Genomic DNA, 23,183 nt, shown 5'->3' with positions numbered 1-23,183 from the left:
ATACGAATTTAGTTGATTCGAATTCTGTTAAACGTGAGTAACATATGTTTATAATCTGGAAGATCATTTAGCCTAGTCGTGTATTTTGAAATAATTATTGTAATTTAATCTTGAAAAACGAATGTCTCAGTTTGTTGTCGTTGCTGTTGTTTAAAACTCTTTCTTTCTTTCTCTTTAAATGATACTTAACAGATGTGCATGTGTGGTATGTCTTGGGTTTATGTGTTATGTGTAAAGGTGTGATTTAACTGTTTGACTGTACTGTGTGCTGCTGTAGGATGCTAAATTTGCTAGCGCCATCTTGGAAATGAAGGAAATGCATGGATATGAACTGGAGCAGTTGAGCACCCACTATGAAGGACGACTGCATGATGAAGTTGAACAAGCAAAGCATGACATTGCTAAAGCTCTGGAAGAGCAGATACAGATATACCCTGTTACCTACTTTTCACTGTATTTTGTGGCACTTGGTGTTGGTTTAGGATATATGCAATCACAGACATGGACAGATGTTCATTTAATGAACTTACAAAAATGATATTGATTTTACAATAACAAGTCGGAATAAAAATGATTCATTTGCAGGACCTGTAGACTAATGGGCTCCAAAGATTATCACATGATTTTGTTGTTCGGATATTTGAATAATTTTGTAATACATATTTTATGTAGATCTTCAAGTATATTTTATTTGAAGAACTATGCAATTCTTTACGAAAATGCGTTAAATTTATAAAAATAATTTTAAGGAAGAAAATAAGTATAGTCTTACCATTAATATGTTACAAACTTTTGGCATAGGGTGTACAATCAGCTTTGAAGGTCACTAACCACTCTTGTAGTAAAACAACAAGGATGCCTTTGTGAGTTCAGCTACTGAAGTGACAGTGTGTTTTGTGAAGCTTTTTTCATGGAGTGGGATAATTACGAAAATCGTGTGGCAATTATAACTCCTTTGTAAAGTAAGGAAATCAGCACCTGAGATAGGTCATGGGATGAGAGCTCCGCCAGAAAGGAAAATTAGGAAAGTCACAGAAGAAAAACTGTGGGGAGGGAAACCACTGTGAAGACTGCATGAGATATTTAAGCTATATAGGGAAAATTTGTAAGCAATAAGGATATTGCAATGGAAAAATGTTTGTTTGGATAGCGTAATCTGGCACAATATTATTCATTCTGCAGTGAAATGTCTTCCTAGCTTGTAAAGCCAATCATAATAATTTAAGAAGCTGGAAATAAGCAGGACCATCAGGACAGAAGATGATAGACAACATTAAGGTATGTGGATCATATGCAGAGAGACGAACAGGAAGGCAGAAAAGAGGGAAGATTGGAGAATGTGGGTTTGCAGTGAAGGACCTGCCCTTGGGCAGAAAAGTATGAATGACTACCTGAAACAGGAATGGCCTTCTGTGTACTGTTAGAACAAGAATGTTGGTTGAAGCAGTGGCAGCTCATATTCGGTGAAATCCTGTTAGGAAGCAGTCCGTGATGGCTCATGAGTTGAAGATATAAAGAACGTGTCACTTGTCTAAGAAGCGAATCTAATTTCTTATTGTTTAACTGCAACTTGAGTACCCATTTAAAAACTTGTTGTTGTTGTTGTTATCTAATACCGGGCTTTGGCAACGAAGCCATTAGCGTTCTTGTTCTCCAATATTTCTCTGTGGTGGATCCATCAGGTAGAACTTCACAGGTTATGAGAGTTAAATAGCATAAGTGTAACCGTTTTTTAAGTGGGCACCAATTTTTTGTTTGTAATGGTGGTTACATCACCCACTCACGTAAACCCCCAGTATGACCGGAGGGCCACACCTGTCATTGGTTAATGGGTCCATCGGACCTGGCCGGGAGGAGTTTGAGTCCACCGACCTTTCTCACAAGCACCATTTGTGGAACATTTCTACGCCGTGGCAGGCCAGCGTAAGAGATGAAATAGCATTTCCTCTATTTCTGATGGTGTGGTTATACCGCCAATACTCGGTCCCCAGAGCCTCATCTGTAAAAGCAGGTTGCACCACGAGCAGGTTGAGGTTGGGTTTTGGATAGGAGAGGTTATGGAAGGCACTTCACTGTCCCTTGCAACCCCCATTTAAAAACTTTGTGAAACAAAAATTCCAGTCATAAGTGTAGGACTGGAAATCATTCTTCTTCACTAATAATAATAATAATAATAATAATAATAATAATAATAATAATAATATACGAAGCAAGTCATTGACCATATGTGCATTTTATTCTATACCTTATATTTTTCTACTGAATGAAATCATTACCTTTCGTGGTTTCCATCTGTGTAAATGTGACAAAGGGATGAACATTTTCGGAGACTTGTGTTCGAAATTTTTATATTAATTGGTGTGAATATAAGTATTTAAATGTTAATGATATATAGCATGACAATATTTGGCATTATCTCACTGGTCATTAATTCCATCGTCGTCAACACTGACGTGTCCACGAAAGTAACAGAGCATTCCTGTTCATGAAAACGTCCAATAATTCCAAATAATAAACGAAACAAAATATTAACTGTAGCATTGTTGTTTACCATGGCCTCCTTCATGATTAAATCACAAAATATAAATATAAACGAAAGATAGCAGTCATTTCGTAATAGAATAATGCATTCCATTTGGCAAGTGAATTTTGTATCACAGTATCTTTAAAACTGTGCTGATATTTCATTAAAAACTTTGTTAATAGTATTTATGATAAGACTGTATATTTAAAATACTGTATCCATCATAAGCAGTGACACTTGAGTTCTCCTCCATTTCCCATTTTTGAAAAGTAGACGAAGTGTTTGGTGAAGATGTGTGAACTGCGCAGTTTGATATTTTAATTTTTGCAATGAATGCTATTATGATTTAGTAAATTTTAAAGAGTGGTATCACAAAAAGGAATCACAGTTTTGTAGATCGTGTAACCACAAAAGAATTCAAATAAAGTGTTAATTACTGAATTTGCAAAATTGATTTCTAGTAAGAATATAACATTCATAGCTATTTCTGAGTATGTGAACTGTGTTTCATTCAATAAGAAATACGTTTTTGAACATACAGTACACTGAAAGTCAACTAATATTTACTCATACGGATTTTCTTTATCTTGTTATTAACCCTTTGCCAACAGCGGGCATTTCAACTTGGCGCTAGTGCAGAGTTGGCAGTAAATTAAACATGTAAAAAAAAAAAAAGTAAAGGTATCCCCGTAACATGCCATGAAGGCATTTGGGGGGCATGGAGGTAGAGTCCCATGCTTTCCATGACCTCGGCACTAGAATGAAGTGGTGTGGTCGGCACCACGCTCTGACCACCTTTTATCCCCGGGAAAGACCCGTTACTCAATGAATGAGAAAAATGGAGAACTTTATTAAAATGGCTCTAACTCACTTTAAAAATTACTAAGTTTTGGAAATTTCACTTAATATTAATTAAGCTTCGTAAAATAATATTGTGAAGTGCACATTATCTTAAAAATTCTCCTCGAAACATTCTTTGACACACAGACCAACATTGCAAATATGGCAGGAAACACTGTCTTTTTTTCTTTCCGTGTTTGGAAAACACAATACACCTTTTTTGTGATCTCTCCTTATTCCTCCTATGTGGAATTCTTCTAGGAAAGTGCCTCTCCTTGAATCGAATTGTGGTGTTATCTGATCTTTGTCATAGTTGCTGTTTCGAATCTCCGAATTGAAAGAATCCCTCAGCCATCAGAAATATTCTATGATTTTTCATTCTTAAATTGATTTTGTCTTATAAGGAATTGTCATTGATTTACTTACAGTTCATGTAGTGTCATAAGTTTGTGACTTACTACATTTTTCCTGAAATAACTAAGAACTTGGCTACATTTTTAAGCTCTACAATCGATCAAATTATGTAAAAAACACTTGTATGCAAGTAACAAGGTTTCTGTGTAATTCATGTTTTAACTCTTTGGAAGTATCTTGCAGCTGTGAACCCAAAATAAGATCTTTATGAAGTGTCAGTGTGTCGTGTTTCAGTATTTAAATAAAAAATTTAAATATGTATAGATATCTTTAAATCCCAAAAAGACAAAATGTATTATTATATCTCGTGACCAGAATATTGTACGAAATGGAACTGTAAAAATTGGAGATTTATCCTTGGAAGAGGTGGAAAAATTCAAATATCTTGGAGCAACAGTAACAAATGTAAATGACACTTGGGAGAAAATTAAATGCAGAATAAATATGGGAAATGCCTGTTGAGAAGCTTTTGTCATCTAGTTTGCTCTCAAAAAATCTGAAAGTTGGAATTTACAGTTGTTCTCTATGGTTGTGAAACTTGGACTCTCACTTTAAGAGAGGAACAGAGATTAAGGGTGTTTGAGAATAATGTTCTTAGGAAAATATTTGGGGCTAAGAGGGATGAAATTATAGGAGAATGGAGAAAGTTACACAATGCAGATCTGCATGCATTGTATTCTTCACCTGACATAATTAGGAACATTAAATCCAGATGTTTGAGATGGGGAGGGCATGTAGCATGTATGGGCGAATCCAGAAATGCATATAGAGTGTTAGCTGGGAGGCCTGAGGGAAAAAGACCTTTAGGGAGGCCGAGACGTAGATGGGAGGATAATATTAAAATGGAGTTCAGGGAGGTGGGTTATGATGGTAGGGACTGGATTAATCTTGGTCAGGATAGGGACCAATGGTGGGCTTATGTGGGGGCAGCAGTGAACCTGCGGGTTCCTTAAAAGCCATAAGTATAGACTTTTTTTTATTCAAGTAGTAGCCAAATTTTATGTGTATGCTCCTCTCTTGAAGACACATGTGTATTAATGTGTGTTGATAAACTTTACTTTACTTACTTTATCAGACATGTCTGTAATAAATTAGTGTAAATTGTATGATCCAGTAGTAAATGATAAAGTAAAGATGTAAATTAGTTATGATCACATTAGATTCTCATGATGTCAAATATGCAATAATTCATTCACATCATACACACTGAATCCTGCTTCCTTCCACACACGTGGTGAAAGATTGAAATATCTTACATGTAGTTAATTGGATTCGTACATATGCGAAAATGATTTTACAAACTGTTTTTATTATTCTGCAGCTTCGAATTTAGCGCAAATATTTTGCACTTATTTTTATGATGTTGTGTTTATGGTAAAATGAAATACTTTCGTACCTCTGGATCTATTCAAAAGTTAACTAGAAAATATATTGTATTATAATACAATAATTATTATTGTTAATGCTTATTTTATTTCTCTCATAGATATAATTTATAGGTGTGGCTTGACATTATTAGTGTTAATGTTATTGCATATCGTCTAAGCTTGATTGTTGCATTTGTAATTATATGTGATCCTATATGTTGTAACTATTTATGTTTCTATACTGGTTCTATAACAGGCTTCGGCATTGCTTTGAATCGTGATTGCATGTAAAATTATTCTGTGTACTAATTTATAGGATATCTCATAACTAGAGCTGTGAAAAGGGAGCAGTTAAAGCTAGTGATGGTACCGAGTATCTCCCTTTTCATAGCCCTACTCATAACACATGGAAAATATTTACAGGTTGGACTCAGAAGCCCCAGAGTCAGATTGTTTTCAGAACAGTTTGTTTTTGTGTTTTAGGAAATGGGTTTTGAAAGTGCAGGAAGTGTTTCATTGTATTTAGTTGTTTTTGTTTTTGAAAACAACTATGTCCACAAACTGAATACACTCAAACACCTGAATTTTCTACTGTGTTATACAGGGGATAGACATTTTTTCTGATTAGTATGAGTATTGAAATGTGCAGATGATTCTTCTAATGGGAAAACAAAGCTATATTCAAATTTTTTATTTTGTGGACAAAGTCTCCTTTGAAAGTTTGCTCCTCATTTCTGTAGGAATTCTTTAGGCAATTAGCAGTATAATATAAACGTTCTTGAGTAAGACTTCTAGTCTTCTTATCTTGGATACTCCTTTTCCCTCGAAACATTCATTTTATCGTATGGTTATACAGTAATACAACATAAATACAAGCATAGTGATTGTACTCTAACCTGTGGCCTTGATATTAAAATATCAGTTTGTGTTAAAGCGCTTGTGGACAAGACAAATGTTACATGGTAGAATACCATTAAACTGTTTTCCCTTGTAAGCTTACACAAGAGAATTTGCTTTACAAATTTGAGTGAAGTGCATATTTGAAATATAGGCTCTATCTGTATACGTATTGGTATTGAATTACTATCTTCAGTCCTTGGTGTCTTTGGTGATGATGGCCTTTCAGGAACAGTATCAAACATTTCGATTTCATCTTAATGAGTGTACCACTTCTTCGAAGGTAAATAGTAATGCTCTTTGAAATGTGAATGATACCAGACATTTTTAATAATTTTAAGCAAAGAAAATAATACTTCTGTTTCAATCAGATAAATTTCTTGGTGGTTTGGAAGTGGTAGTTAAGCTAGTAAAAATTGTGTCCCATATGTAAATGTAAGTATGATGTGATAGTTTTGGAATTAAAACTTTATATGTAATTACTAGAACACAGAAAGTGGTACTCATGAACATTAGTGATTTTGAGCAATTCTTTGTCTTATTTATTTATTTTTATTAATTTATTTGTTTTCGTCATGAGTCCAACCTGTAAAACTGCCCACATGTTATGAAATGCCTACCAAGCAAAGTTCCCTTTTCGCTTTATTATTGTTATCTTCATTAATATTAGTTAGCTAAAGCTGTACATTAAATAGTCATTTGTCTGCTACTAGTTCATGTGATGTGACCATTTCGGCCTAGCTACCTAATATATGAGATCACTCATAGTTAGGGCTAACATTGGTATGACAGTTCTTGGATGACGCCGACAAATTTATAAAAAGTGCCCTGAAAGAGTTACTGAATCTGCCTACAGACATTCCTGATGCAATGATTTATAGTCCCAGGAAGTACAAAGGACTAGGAATTTTTCGAACAAAATGGGAAGCACTACTACAACAAATTAATGCCCTCCGATGTTTACACAAATCTCAAAACCCATACATCATACAAACACGTCAGGTTCATGAGGAGAGCATTAGATGTGCCCAATCTCTGAACATTGTTTCAGAAGATGCCTTATTTCATAAGAATGAACATTTCTTAAATGTTACAAAGATTCGTAACTTTCTGAGGAACAGAGAATTTGATATTTGGTGTCGCCATCCACAGAAAGGGAAAGGCGTAGTTTTATTTAAACAATATCCTGGTGCCAACAAATGGATTTGTAAACATGAAGGACTTTCCAACAGCGAATGGCGCGATGGCATTAAAATGGTTGGAAATGTTGCTGCAGTACGTGCAGTGCCGGGAAGATCTCAGGACAACCGTAGTAGGCATTGCCACAATGAGGTTGAAACTCTTGCACACATCCTGGGATCCTATCCGCACGGCGAAGCTCTGCAAAACGCTAGACACCACCAAGTGCGATCAATTATAGCCACTGCCCTTAAAGATGCCGATTACAACACCTTTGAAGAAGTAAATGGTCTCTCCGTCACTGGCAGTACACGGCGCATAGATATAATAGCTTTCAAGGAATCTACAAGATCTGGATACATAATTGATCCCACTGTGCGTTTTGAAACGGATGAGGAACAGCCAGCAGAAGTGGATAATGAAAAAAAGAATATCTACAATCCTACCATTCCCTATTACCTCAAAACATACCAGCTAAAAGACGTTGAAGTAATCGGACTTCTGGTTGGAGCAAGAGGTACCGCCATTTCTTCATGAAAGATGTGTTTAAGAGGCTTGGAATACCTACACCTATTATTCCGATTGTAACCTTAGCTGCATTGAAAGGATCAATTGCTCTCCTGAAGAATCACCTATATTCGAAATCAAACTAAGTTCAGTAGCATTCTTTACTTTTTTGCAACACCTTTCTAAAAATAGGTATATTTCCACTAATCTCAAAAAAAAAAAAATAATAATAATAATAATATTTGCAGCTATGTACTTGTAAGAATTTCATTCTTAAAACAAAATTAATGGTTTTTCATGAACTTGTAAAAATTTCTATGGTTAAGTACTCTTTGTCCTTTGTGGCAGCTCACGAATGGTGAGAAGATATATAAATTTATTTTTTCAACTAAATCAGTTACAATAAGACATTACCTAGTTATAGAAGATTTTGAATTTTTTTTTTTTTCGTACTTCTGTAACTTAAAAATTTCTCATAGTAATTCGAATCTTTGCTTTATCAATGAAAATAATTAATAATTTAACACTGAACTTTATCTTTCCAGATCTTCAAGCCAGGTTCCTATTCCATATAATTTTTTCTTAGACATTCTTCTTTGTTTTCGTATGTAATACGTCATAAACTCTGTTATCAAATTTTGTCATAATTCGTTATTTTCTTCTTAGTAACTCTTAATAGGTCATAATATGCACAGAAAATTGTATGATCAGTAAGTTAGTCTTCAAAGTGAGTTTTTGTTTTAAATTATTAGATAAATGTTTGACACCATTTCTGTCCCTGACTGTAAATAATCTCGGCATCTAATAGACCATGATGCTACAAAATGTTAACTTCATATTAGCATCCCACAATTCATTTATTTAATTTTATTTTGAAACTAAGAACATTGTATTTATATTTTTTGTTTAAAAGTGACGCAAAGAGTCACATAGCGCATAGGTGGCGCCATGGTATGATACAGAGACCTGCAAGAGAGCGAGCGCGGGATATCGTTATCAGTCCAGGAAGGCACTGACGGAATGAATAACGACCATCTACGAATATTTCCGATAAATCACGAAGTAAGGCAACACACCGAGCGATCGGGTCTGAGGACGAGCGCTCGGTGTTCATGAGTGCTCTTCCGGTAGCAGTAAGCAGTAGGTGAATTGTAGGCTTGTCTAATCAGTACGTTTCATCAAAACGAATGTTGAAGATGATTCAGTAGTATCGACGTCGATCTCAAGCAGAGGCTCGGACACCGTCTCTGTTGATGGTAAAAGATTACAAGACACGATGTCAAAAGTATATGCCGAAAATAAAGTTAAATCAGCAGTCAGAGTAGTGGAAAAAAAGGGAAAGCAGTTACTAGCTCTGCTTGGACTAAATTCGGAGAAGTAAGGGATAAGAATACCTTAAAGTACATAGGATTGTCCACACCTATGGAGTAACGGTCAGCGAGAAACCAGGTGGCCCGGGTTCGAATCCCGGTCGGGGCAAGTTACCTGGTTAACGTTTTTTCCGGCGTTTTCCCTCAACCCAGTACGAGCAAATGCTGGGTAACTTTCGATGCTGGACCCCAGACTCATTTCACCGGCATTATCACCTTCATTTCATTCAGACGCTAAGTAACCTAAGCTGTTGATAAAGCGTCGTAAAATAACCTACTAAAATAAAAAATAAAAATATTCCCAAGTTAATATGAGTAAAGTTCATATTAGGTTCGAGATGAAACAAAATATATCGCTACTAGTTTATTATTTGCATTTCATACTTCGATAGACATTTTTAGTTATCACGTATTAAATGTAATTTCTCGGTTTTATATACATTTTATAGTAATATAACCAAACATTTCATTTGCATTTGCAATATTATTACGATTAAATTTGTGTCTCAGTTTGTTTTTGAAGTTAAATGTTAAACTGAGTAGGAATGAAATATATTTATACAGAAAATAATTTCAGGCTCTTTCAATCTAAACAAAAAAAATGTGTAATTAATTAAATTTCCACTAAAATATATAATTGTTGAAAACAATCGAATGATTTCTATGATTATTCCATTGTAGGATTAAATCATTCGAATGCATGAATGAATTGTTCAATAACATTGCAGTATGTTGATTACTCATGCGCTCTTTTTTCTTATCGCCATGTAGGTCAGGTGTTTAATTTAATGATGATCAGGGTCAGATACTGGGGCTGGTAGAAGAGTCAGTACGCAACAACCACACAGAACATTCGAAGCTTATCATTCTATTTTTGCGTCATATGATTCTGAACTCGAAGCTCTTATCATTATCTTAAAATGGAACATATTCTGTTATGCGAGTACATATTTTGTATAACTTCATACGGCTTGTTGTGGTGGTAAGCAAAATCAATGAATAATCGAGTGATATTGTGAATATTTCTATTATATCGAATGGTTTTGATAATCAAATGAATTCATTCGATTTTTACTAATGCTGCACTACGCAGTACTGTAGCAACTGCTTCGCGTACAGTGGTTGAAGCGAGCGCTCGTTCCGACAGGGGAGCGATCCCCCAGGCGAGCTCGAGCGAGCGCAGGCCAAACCCGAGCACGAGCGATTACACACGAAGCGCATTCGGTAAAACCGATCTCAGATATCGTTAAGCATCGCTCTCTTGCAGGTCTCTGGTATGATACCTTGTCAGTTAGTCTCTCGACCCAACAAGAGACAGTTGAGTGCATGCACTGTAAGCAGAACTACGGTCTTTGTTGTGACGGTGATTTGAATGCGCACGTCGGAACCCAAGATGTCACAGTTTGAGCAACAGGCAAACATCAAGTTTTGCCAGAAATTAGGTAAAACTGCTGCCGAAACGTTTCAAATGATGCAGCAAGTTTATGGTGAGGACGCAGTGAGTCGCAGTGTTGTGTTTAGGTGGCACCGACGTTTTTTCCAAGGAAGAGACAGTTTGGAAGATGATGTGCGTACTGGTCGGCCACAAACAATTCGAACTGAATGCAAGATCCAAGAAGTTGCAACGTTGGTACCGCTCCCAATCGGTAGATGATATCGCAGCAACAGTAGGGGTCAGCCATGGTACTTGCTACAAAATTCTGTCTGATGACTAGACATCGGATTTTTAGGCACTAAAAATTGCAGTTTTAGGCGCCTAAAATAAGCTCAAAATTTGTAAAATTAGGCTCTATTTTAATGAAAATAGGCATTTTAGGCACATCAAGGTATCATACTTATTTCTTTCACTGAAATGTTTAGTTATACACTAAAATACGCACAAAAAAGTATGTTTAAACATTAAAAAAGAATACTATATTATATTTATAAACAGAGCTGCACAAATTTAATATATTGAAACTAATGAAATAATGATTATTGATATCAAGATTACTCATTTTAAGTTATTGAAATTCAGTTCCATGCTCAGACTTTATTATAATTATCTGCACAGTACACCACCAGAATTTTTTCTAAATTCTCCACAGTTAACCTTTGCCTTTTGTCACTGAGAATCATTTTGAAAGCAGAAAAACTTCTTTCAACCGAAACTGATGTGAGAGGCGCAAATTTTAAATTAGGTACAATAGAAACATCAATACTTACTGGAACATTTACACTTTCCCCCGATATCACTCTTGATACTTTTTCCAACAATGAAAATCCTACATTCTTATTTAATACGTTGTCCCACTTATTTTTAACTTTTTTCCCAGTTTCGCCCAAAGCAGAATGTATGTTCACTTGAGCTTCGTTTACTATTGCTATTTGGGTACAAAGAGATTGTTTTTCACGTTCTAATTGTTCAATGCTTGCAGGTATGAAAGAAAAGTTTGATGTTATGTAGGCAATATCGTTTTTCACTCTGAGTCATTCAGACAATCTTTCACTGCTTTCACACACGCTGCACTATCAGTTTCAGGTAATTTATCAATAACTGTGACCACTTCTTTAAAATACTTAGAATAATACACCACTGACTGAATCCAGGTTCCCCATCGTGTAACAACCGGCTGAATATTGAAATCCTGGATGGGGCTTTACAAAAACATTTTTTTGTGTTAGAAATAAACGAATTGACAAGAGGAAATTCATTCTGGATTGTTTCAGAAACCCTGTGAAGGCCATGTGCTAGACAGGTTACATGCGTGAGGTTAGAATAAAATGTTTTAAGAAGTGGAGCTGCAGCAACCATGTATGAGGCAGCATCAGTACAAAACAACAGAACTTTAGAATCGTCTATATTACCTGAGTATAAAGACTGTAGGCCTTTATTTACAAAATAAGCAATGGCTTGGCTATTCACTTTCGAAAGTTCCTTAACACATACGAGGTGTGGAATCGAAGGTCCATCAGGACTAAGTTTTCCTATACCATATTTGCTATATACCTATTCATAGGATCTGAGGTTTCATCCACAGAGACCCATATGTAAGAATCACCTATATCCTCCCAAATGGAAGCTAAAGTTTCATTGTATATTCTGTCTAAGTAATTTTTTCTTAGGGTCGACTCAGATGGGATATTTTGTTTGCAGTATTTTTGTAAAAACTGTCTTAAAACTGGATTTTCAATTGCATTCCAGGGAATGTTAGCAGCAACAAACGCTCTGGTTAAATGAGCATAGAAATTGCTGCTGAGATTGGATGAAGTAGGTTGTGTTAGTAAAGTTTGTTGCAGTTGATTTTTCTGCTGAGCTTTAGCCTTATGAGCCGCTCCTTGCACATGCTGCTTTAGGTGGCACTTCTTTTCTTGCGAAATCTAAAAATGTAAAGTAAACTGAATTAAAATAAAATCCTAATTGTTGTATTGCCGTATTTCTATCACAAAGTTAGTGGGTTCGAACAATCAAAATTTTAATGACCTGCAAATACTTTAACTATCGGAATTTAAAAGGTTAAAGTGTAGTGGTCTTAAAAAGAATTATACCTCAGGATAGCTCAGTCAATGTATAAATATTATAGGCTACTCATTAAAATTAATAGAATTTATATATTTCAACTATTGTTACATACCTGTTTGCTACAAATCTTGCAGAATATTATTTTTCCATCATAAGTGAATTCTGAATATTCTGTTAGCCATTGCCGGATCAATGTAGATTTTGCACTTGTATTTTTCGGCATTATCGCGTTAAACTTCACAGGAAAACGTCCTACCGCTCAAAACTTCTCAACACAAATAAGGTGAGGGAAAGAGCAACTGTTAACGAGCATTCAAATGAACCGTTGTTATTGAGATTCAATTGGACAAAAATACAAAGTTCCACTTATTGTTGCATTTCCTGGTAGTGTTAACACTAGGAGGGCCATTCTTTTAAATATTTTGTAACGGTTTACCCTACTAATTCGCAGTTTTACGACTTTTCATAAATATTTCAAAAACACTTTCTCCAAAAATTGTGATTTTATGACACTCTGAAGGGCAGTACAGCTAATCGGTTTCAGACCGAAAACAGTAATTTTTATAGTATAGTATATCTCTGAATCGGTAGCAGCACATGTTGTGATTGTTGCCTGCTTCAAAACTAAGGTTGGTTCTTTGTCGGCATTTATGCCTCCAAACATGTTAAATTCGGTGAAATCTATTGCGAGTGTCGTGAGATTCAAAACATTTTGTTTCCTTTATCAATGATTTCATGGCCGGTGTGAAGCAAACTTTCCACTTTTTAAATGCCTTAAATTTCGCAGTGAATGCATGTATAAATTATAAAAAGTAAGAGTAAAATGCGAAACTTTACAGTGAGTTAGGCATTTTTAGGCGAATATTAACAAATTAGGCTCTAATAACCGTTTTAGGGCATTTTGGGACACTATAAAACTCTTTGAATACCTTTCAATTTCCATGAAACACAAATATTAATAATTATTTTTACTTTTCTCCTAAAGAAACAAAATAGGCATTTGCCCTAGAATCCGATGTCTGCTGATGACCTGAACATGTCTCGTGTTACCCAGCACAGTGTGCCACGAATCTTGTCGCAAGACCAACGTGATGATCGCATGATGATTTGTGGTGACCTCATCAGTAGTGTTGACGATGATCCGATGTTTCTCAACCGGATAATAACTGGAGACGAAACTTGGTGTTTCCTTTACAATCCGCCACCTGGAAAACGCCGTTATCACCACGACAGAAAAAACCGCGACAAGACAGGTCAAAAGGCAAGGTGATGCTTGAACTGTTTTTTTATTCAAATGGAATTGTTCACATGGAATTCATCCCAGAAGGTGCAACTGTGAACAAAACCCGCTACAAAGAGATCCTTGGCCGTTTACGAGATTCAATTCACCGTAAGCGACCTGAGCTAAGGCATACAAAGAATTGGCTGTTGCTACATGACAACGCCCCTGCACATCGCTCTGTCCTTGTCCAAGAGGAACTTGCAAGACAACAGGTGACAGTTCTTCCACACCCTCCGTACTCACCTGATCTCGCACCATGCGATTTTTTTCTCTTTCCTTGCATGAAAGCAACCCTACGTGGGCGTAGATTTCTTTCTTCTGAAGAGGTCATGAGTGCCACAAGAGAAGCCATACGGGACCTTCCTGCCAACATCTTTCAACGGTGCTTCCAGCAGCTATACCAACGTTGTCAAACGTGCATAACGGTCAACGGAGACTATTTTGAGGGAGGATGTGGTTCTGTTTAAATGTACGCCATGTTATGCGGCATCTTGTGATACATCCAGATTCTTGTGGGAGCCTACCCTCCAGGCGTCAAGTCTTAGAACTTAATGACTGTACCACGTATATATTTATAATATAGATACATAGCTAATATTTTTTATTCAGGAATTGTGATCAACATTCTATTATTATTATTATTATTATTATTATTATTATTATTATTATTATTATTATTATTATTATTATTACATAGTTCACACTTACATTTGCATTTGCATTTTTCGGCCCATACTGATAGAGGGTTCCAGTACTCCATGTCAATCTCCCGTCACTGTATTATGTAGTTGTATAACAGTAAATAATAAAATTCTGTGAAAGTATATAATTTGAATAATGTAAGAGTCATCAGTGCTCTTAAAGTTACTGTGTGTATTGCACCCAACATAAACTATGTCCTTTAAGAATAGAGTCACTGTGCTGAATCATTGGAATGTTTAACTACATTTATCAGTAACTGATAATAGTCCTTGCTTAAACATTAAGGAACCCTAACCTTTTGGTAAATTAACCAGAGGGCAATCTTGTTGCATGTTTCATAAATATATAGTATATTGTTTTAGTATGTGACTACAAATTTTTTTATTTTCCTCAGATTTGTGCAAGTCTTTTAGAAATTAATTACTAATAAAGGCTATTGTATATTTGTATAAGTATTGCAAGACACAAAGTGTATAAAATGCTTTATAGTAATGTCTTACTCGATTTTTATTAGTACATGGAAAAAAAATTGTACACTTTTCTAAAGTAAAAATTGTTCTTCAGTCACGAGTTTCTTTTGTTGTAAGTATTAAATATCTCATGATTATTCATACATTGAGTGATATTGATTGATTTTTACTAAATTTCATTGGCTGAGCATTTAACATTTGGAAGCTGTGCTGACATAATACTAGATGAAGAATAGTTAAATATTTTAAACCATGGTTCCAAATATGATATATTATGTAGTTTTAAATCACCACAATCTGTATATATAAATTTCATTAATATGTTCTTTAATATATTCCATTAAGCTAGCTCTATTTTTCACGTGTATGAGGATGTACTTTTAGCCATTCTGCAATGTAGCGATTTTACATGATTGATCTTCATAGGGATAGTTAGTATCTGCAAACTTTGATGGAAGATGTAGCTCGTACTTGAGTAGCTGATAACTTTGTCTAGATTGATTAAGAGGAATGCTAAAGAATACTTTCTTCTGATCAAATTTTGACTACTAGACTGTCTGCCATTTTATATTACTACTTGATTTGGCACTGGTTATTTTCTATAATAACAATTCACGTTTTTGAAAAAGATGATAATTTGGTATTATTTCTTACTTAATATGTTATTCAGAACATTAACGCAGTTTTGCTCTGTTACTTAGGCTCTTCTTTCAAGTGGTTTAGAAGACACACCTCGGCCAAGGGAATTAATTGAGCTTGAGGAGAAGTTCACTGCTCAGTATAAACGAGAACTTGTCCTGAAAGAGGAGCATGCTAAAGAAGTGGAAAGACTTAAGGAGGAATGTGGAAAAGAAATACAGTCTATTTCAGAAAAGTACATTCAAAATATAACCGCGTTGGAAGGACAAATAGCTGCTCAAGCACAAGAACACGAGGTATGGAGCAGAATAAATTGTATGTATACTGTATTAGTATGTTGCATTGTTAAATTCAAGGTTCTTGATGGAAGGCTTTACTCTTAACCTTTGCTTCTAATTTATTGCTTAATAATACAATTTTAGTATCATCTATTATTTAATGTAGAGTAATAGTTCGATTAATTGTGTATTCTTGAGTTCAAGTAAGTTTGAATGTTATGTCAATGTTTTTCTTTTTTCTCTTGGTTAAAATCTTAACTCTTTGCTCCTTATGGTATTATTTCATATTATCAGCTGAAAATTTGTGTGTACTTACTTACTTACTTACTGGCTTTTAAGGAACCCGGAGGTTCATTGCCGCCCTCACATAAGCTCGCCATTTGTCCCTATCCTGAGCAAGATTAATCCAGTCTCTATCATTATATCCCACCTACCTCAAATCCATTTTAATATTATCTTCCCATCTACGTCTCGGCCTCCCCAAAGATCTTTTTCCCTCCAGCCCCCCAACTAACACTCTATATGCATTTCTGGATTTGCTCATACGTGCTACATGCCCTGCCCATCTCAAACGTCTGGATTTAATGTTTCTAATTATGTCAGGTGAAGAATACAATGCGTGCAGTTCTGTGTTGTGTAACTTTCTCCATTCTCCTGTAACTTCATCCCTCTTAGCCCCAAGTATTTTCCTAAGCACCTTATTCTCAAACACCCTTAACCTATGTTTTGCGTGTACTTACCAAAAATAAATTTAAGAGAAATTTCCCTCAACTCTTTTGCTCCTTACGGTATTATTTCATAGTCATTCATTCATTCATTCATAGTGTTCTGCCAAAGGGCAGGTCTTTCACTGCAAACCCAGTATTCTCCAGTCTTTCCTGTTTTCTGCCTTCCTCTTAGTCTCTGCATATAATCCATTATATCTTAATGTCATCTATTATTTGATATCTCCAAACTCTTCTTATAGTGTTCTGCCCAAGGGCAGGTCTTTCACTGCAAACCCAGTATTCTCCAGTCTTTCCTGTTTTCTGCCTTCCTCTTAGTCTCTGCATATAATCCATTATATCTTAATGTCATCTATTATTTGATATCTCCAAACTCTTCTCCTGTTCACTACTGTCATTCTGCATTGTAGTGTGCATCCAATGCATCCTTCGGTAGACAGTTTCTACTCAGCCAGTGATTGAGCCAATTTCTTTCCTTTTCCTTTTCCTGATCAATTTCAGCATTATTCTTTCTTCACCCACTATTTCCAACACATCTTCATTTCTTATTCTCTCTGTCCATTTCACACACTCCATCCTTCTCCATATCCATGTTCAAATGCTTCTCGTCGCTTTTCTTCACTTTGTCGTAATGTCCATGTTGCTGCCCCATACAATGTTACACTCCATACAAAGCACTTCACTAGTCTCTTTCTTAGTTCCTTTTTCAGAGGTCTGCAGAAGATGTTCCTTTTTCTATAAAAGCTTCCTTTGCCATTGCTATTCTCCTTTTGACTTCCTGGCAGCAACTCATATGTTACTGCTTATAGTACACCCCAAGTATCTGAAGCTCTACTTGCTCTACTGCCTCATTTAGAATTCGCAAGCTTACCTTCTTCACGTTTATTCGTATGACCATGGTATTCCTTTTGTTTGCATTTATCTTCATCCTATACTGCTCACAGCTGCCATGTAGCTCAGTAGCATATCCTTTAGTATCATCTCCTCTACTGCTGACAACGCCATACCATCAGCAAATCTTATGCACGTTATTTTTCTTTCTCCTGCTATCACTCAGTCCATTTTCTGAAACCAGTTCTTCCTCCAAGTAGATGTTGAACAGGGTAGGTGATAAAGGGCATCCTTGACATACCGGTACTCCTCTCCCAATTTCGCTTTCTTCTCACATTTCTTCTCCTATCTTGACCCTGACTTTTCCTTGTTTGATATAAAGGTTACTCAACAGCCTCTTCTCCTTCCAATCCACACCAATTATCTTAGAATCCCCAACAGTTTATTAACAGCTTAAAATTTGTGTGTACTTACCAACATAAATTTAAGAGAGGTTTCCCTTGAAGAAATAAACAATTATTTATTATTACGAAGTCTAATTTATTAAAGAATTGTGTTAAATTTAAAATTATGTAACATTGAAATAATCCTGTATAATGAGTGTTTTATGACAAAGTATCGCATAAGTGATTTTCCCCACTTGCATTAGTCACAATTGCTCTCACCAAGAGGATTAAGCAATAGTCTATGGCAACATTTCTCAAGCTATGGTGCATGTATGAAAAATCGTCCACAAAGTACCCTCGTGGTCCTCATGATTGAACATGTATTTAGTAAACTCGAGCATTAGTCTGAGAAGGACAGAAAAAATCAAATTAAAGTGAACTGCTGATCACACTCTACAGCTGAGAATGTCAAACAGAAGTCTTAAACCTAAACTTAATCTAATTTCCAGACCATGGACGAACACAGGAACAATTCCTTTCAAGGAAAAATTCCTGTGTTCTTACCGAGAATCGAACCCAGGACCTCACGAACTGTAGCTGGAAGCCCTGACCATTAGACCATGAGGCTGGTCTTAAGATAAATTTTTTATTATAATCATAAACATTAGCAGCAGCAATATCACACCAGAAATGCTTCAGAGGAAAACCTGGACTGAGTATCACTTGGAGATATTGTTCTTACTAGAGATGAATAAAACTAACTGCCGCTCTTGCTCGCTCTGTTCCTTGCATTTGTGTTTCGAGTCTCGTCTCGTAACTCTCGCGCACTTCGAGTCTTGCTCATCATTCTCGAAATAGCAGTTGGTCAGTGTGGAAAGATTTCGTAACTTTGAATAAGATGCATCATTGAAATAAATAACATTAGAAATGTTTAATTGAGACAAAAAGACAAAACAGAACAGTATCTTAGTTATCAAAATGTTTTCGTTCTATTATATGATATTATCCATGATTATGTAAATAGAAAGAAAACAATTCTCAAATAAATTTGCATTTCTAAGAAACAAAACATAACGTTAAATAAAGCGTTAATATTTTTTTACTTGAGATTGCACACTTGATCTCAAACATATGAAAAGAAAATTCCTAGCCTTTTAATAAGGGCCCAGTAATTAAATAAAGATTGGGAACGGATTATTAAACACTGAAAGGTAGAGATTATGTTTCAAATAGGCTACTTGATTGTTTATACAAATATAACAGTTGCCAAAGTAGATAAAAGTTCAGTCTGGTATAAACAGCTGTGGCGATTCAAGGGTGCTTGATGTTCGAGAGTTGATCACTCTGAAGTCCCAATGTCTTGAAACACTCACAAGCAGTCTTTACATCAATGACGCTGATAATATCTTTGAAAAATATTGGAGTGCAAGAGGTCAAATGACTTTATTGTCAAACGCTTGGCATTAGAAAACAACAACAACATCAACGACGCGATATAGACAACATTGTCATGCGGGTTTTCGGCTTTGCAAGCACTGTTAGACTTGCTTCCTCGATCATTGTTCAACTCTAGTTCCTACTATCGGGGGGGGGGGGGGGGTTCATGTAGAAACTTACTACTGATTGTTTTTGTGATAAGTCATGCTTCCTAATAAAGGTGACAAAATGCCCTCGTACTTTTGTTTTTGTCAAGCAGTTGAAATTATGGAAGTACAAGATGGCCATGTGGTATTATAATTATATGGTAAATCTTGCTTCTTTGTATTCTTTTGCATGAGAATGGCAGTTGCTTTCTGTTACCTCATTTGTTTTTAATACTGCTATTGTAAATATTTAACACATTACTTCCTTTGCTGACTAATAACTTACAACCACCTTGCATGATTGAAATGTGCACCTATTTTTGTTTTGGCTTAATTTTCTACAACTGTTGTGTGCCAGCAATTTCTAGAAATTCTAACACAGAAGGTTGAGTTGGACTTTACTAATATAGATACTACAGTGCAAGAATTACAATCACTGAAGCAGCAGATCGTTCAGGTGCGTTGCAATTCGTCAATGAAGAAACAATACCGTGTAAGTAACAAAACGCAAATTTTACAGGGCAAACAAGAAACGTAATTTAAAAAAAAACTAATCACTTCCGCAATGTGAAATTCGGCATGGCATTAGTAAATAATGCTAGAAATGTGTACGGTATCCGAAAATGAAATTATATTCCAATTTTAAGTTATTTATGTACGTGGTATTAGAAGGCTAGCTGTGAAGATTTATGTCAGTTACGTGGTATTGCACTAAATTAGTTTTCACTTAATTTTCAATGATAAAACATTTTTAAAGTGAAGAAGTGTTATAATTAAAAGAAGTAAGCAATGTTTTGGTATTCTTAATTTTATTTTTGTATTACTTAAGTTTTTTAAACAAAAATATTGTAATTGTTAAACAATATTTGGAAAGGTTTCCTGTAAAACAATCACCTTGAAAAAGATCAATATGATGTTTATTATTTTGTGAGACGTGTTGATGAATTATAGTGTTGCTTTTAAGATTGTCATTTATGACACAAGGAAATACACCTTGCTTATAAACAAAATTACACATAACCAATGTTATCTTAGAATGCATGACAGTACTTTGGCAAAACACTTTTTAGTTGCTGCAAGTGATTCCACTTTGACGTTTTTTATTCTCAGTGGTTGAGAATATAATTTCTTGTAGTCACTTATGTACTTTGTTTTCTGGGACGCCTTGGCATTACTTGCCAGTCTAAAGTGAAACGAAACTTGAAAAAAAAAAAAAAAAAAAAAAAAAAAAGTACCATCAGGACGATATTGTATTGCCCTCGGATCAGTTGCAGTGGGTTCATTAGTTCCTCTTCCTGGGCGAATTGAATAATAAATCCAAAATATTTTGTCAGCATAATTTCTGAAGAAAGAATAATCTAAATGCTTAACATAGTAAGGTGTGGGTTTCTTTCTTGTTTCACTTGTTATTGAAACATTTTAACTTGCATTCAATTGCACTGTGAACTGAGTCACACTCCATCTGAGTGCGACCCTTCTCTAGATATTTTTGGGTAATCAACACAGAAATTGCTAGACCAAGGAGGGCATTAAACATGACTGCATTTCTATTTTGGTATGTATATCCATCAGAGTACAAAATTACTGGCAGAGGATTTTCTTTTATGCAGTCAGTCAAAGCATCTATGACACAACAGGCGAAAACCAATGCCACCAGTTCTGCCTGCGTTTCGTCGAACCAGTAACATACGACATCATGATTTTTCAAGTTGTAAATTGTAAAGTTATGCACACATAACTTAGTGTTATAATACACAGGACTTGCCTGTATGTATGGAACTATTTTGACTGCCTGGAGATCCACGGTGAATACATTGCCCATTTCCATTTCAGCATCCTCTTTATCCTTTTCTTTTTTCTTTTCGAGGTTCCTTCTTCTTTCCATCATGTTGCAGCCATACAGCTTCACTTTTTTTCCCCGGTTTTGTAACTACAACAGATGTCACACTGATCTTTCTTCGGGCTATAAATGCTGATGTTACTTTCCTGGAAAAGCAGATTGAAATATCTCTGCTCAGAGGGTCAGTATTTTCATGTGCACATCTCTGTTTATACAAATCATGTACTGAATTTTGGAATGAACTGTAGGCTCTAAATAAAGTTTGCTTGATGACTGTCGACAATAATGGGAAGGTAGTTTAGGGAGACTATCAAAAAATGTCCAGAGAAATTGTGTACCTTCTTCCTTTTTGGCATGAGTGTGGAAAACAGTAGAAAAAGAGGACATCCCATGCTTTGAATTTTCTAACCAATACCTGATACTCCAATCTTTTATTCCAAGAGTATTCAAGAACAGTTTCTTGCACACTTGAAACTTTTCATTGCCCACATGGAAATGATACAACAAAGTACCTTTTCTTCTTGACTCACTAGTACTCTTTCCAGGACGTTTTGTCGGGATTACATCCACAAGACCGTTCACGTATTGTTTTCTCTGATCCCAGGTCATTTTATTCCAAGATATATAAAAAATCTCTTGTCTTTCAGCATTCCCAATTACATTGCATTGTCTGAATTTTGATTTTTGACACATTTTGGAATTACGTGATGCCCCTAGTTTCCTTGCGTCCCTGTATGTGTCATGCATTACTTTTCCAGTTTTCAGCCTTTTATACCCAACATAGGCTCTCCCTTTCTTGCAGTTTTCACAGAATATTGTGTACACTTATTACAACGAAACTCAGTAACTAATAGGTACAGGAGTATTGATGTGTCAGATAAGTGCATACAGCTCGAATTGTCGGGAAAAAACGATGCTTTGCGGCACACAGATTGACGTGCATGTTTCTGTAGCATTGTTGAGAAATATGAAATTCAGTCTTTTCCTTCGATGACCCATATCAACTCATCCACATTAAATTAGCATGTATTACATTTCAATTTGTTACTGAAAGAAATGTAAAACTCCTTTAATTCAGTTTGGTTATATTAAACTATTTTCTGCCGTACGCATTACTGTAAGAAGATATCTAATTGGAGGTACACAGCTCGCACACTTTGTCCATAAAATAGCCTACAGCATTATTTTATTCTTCCGTGTTGAAATTTTTCTTATTTAGTTACGCGGTATTTCCAACAAATGTACCCTGAATGCAGTTAGGCGGTATTGCATGTAGTGTAGTTACGCGGAATTTCAGTAATATTTTCAGGAATTCAGATATGCGGTATTGTTTCAACTCCTTTTTCTCACATTTACATGGTGAAATTACACTTTCCCGTGCTATCAAATGGTGCTCGCAGTGTCAGGGATGCCAATGCACCAAAAAAAAAAATCGTCAAAAAGTCAGTTACGCGGTATTGTTTCTTCACCGACGAATTACTGAATGTTTTAACAGTCCTTTATGTGACATTCAGTTATTAATTGGGTTGTAGGTACAATAATTAAAAGTTATACTTGTTCATTTTATTTTTCATTCATTTCACAGGAATTTTACTGAAGTCTGGATTTTCATTTTGTGTGTTTGCTTTATATTTAGCTATTGACTGTCAAAATTAAAACCTTACCACTAAAGAACCCATTCACGCAAATACATATTGGAGACTATCTGTCTAGATTTAACTCCAGGAGTTATGTCTGAATTGATGATTGTCACAGTTCACCAACAGGTCACAAGAGGTCTTTGAAATCAATTATTTCCCGTGGATAAATGCGATCACTCGAGAAATACTATTCCTTCTTGGTTCTGC

At 35.5% G+C, this 23,183-nt stretch overlaps 2 protein-coding genes across 5 annotated transcripts in view; one reads left to right on the top strand and one right to left on the bottom strand.

Moving 5' to 3' along the window:
* LOC138693791 (centrosomal protein of 112 kDa-like) overlaps positions 1-17,410 on the top strand; it is a 56,863-nt gene extending 39,453 nt beyond the window's left edge. The window contains exon 4 of the mRNA XM_069817590.1: positions 15,756-17,410. Within this exon, the coding sequence (XP_069673691.1) occupies positions 15,756-16,076 (321 nt within the window). The 3' untranslated portion in view covers positions 16,077-17,410. The remainder of the gene's footprint in view (positions 1-15,755) is intronic.
* Positions 1-23,183, bottom strand: part of LOC138693789 (uncharacterized) — a 180,436-nt gene that overhangs the window by 91,232 nt on the left and 66,021 nt on the right. The gene's annotated exons all lie outside the window — the stretch shown is intronic.

The sequence above is a fragment of the Periplaneta americana genome, unplaced genomic scaffold, assembly GCF_040183065.1.
Source record: "Periplaneta americana isolate PAMFEO1 unplaced genomic scaffold, P.americana_PAMFEO1_priV1 scaffold_21, whole genome shotgun sequence".
NCBI classification, from domain to species: domain Eukaryota; kingdom Metazoa; phylum Arthropoda; class Insecta; order Blattodea; family Blattidae; genus Periplaneta; species Periplaneta americana.
Note: the sequence above shows the minus strand (reverse complement) of the source record. Positions and strands in the feature narration are given on the sequence as shown.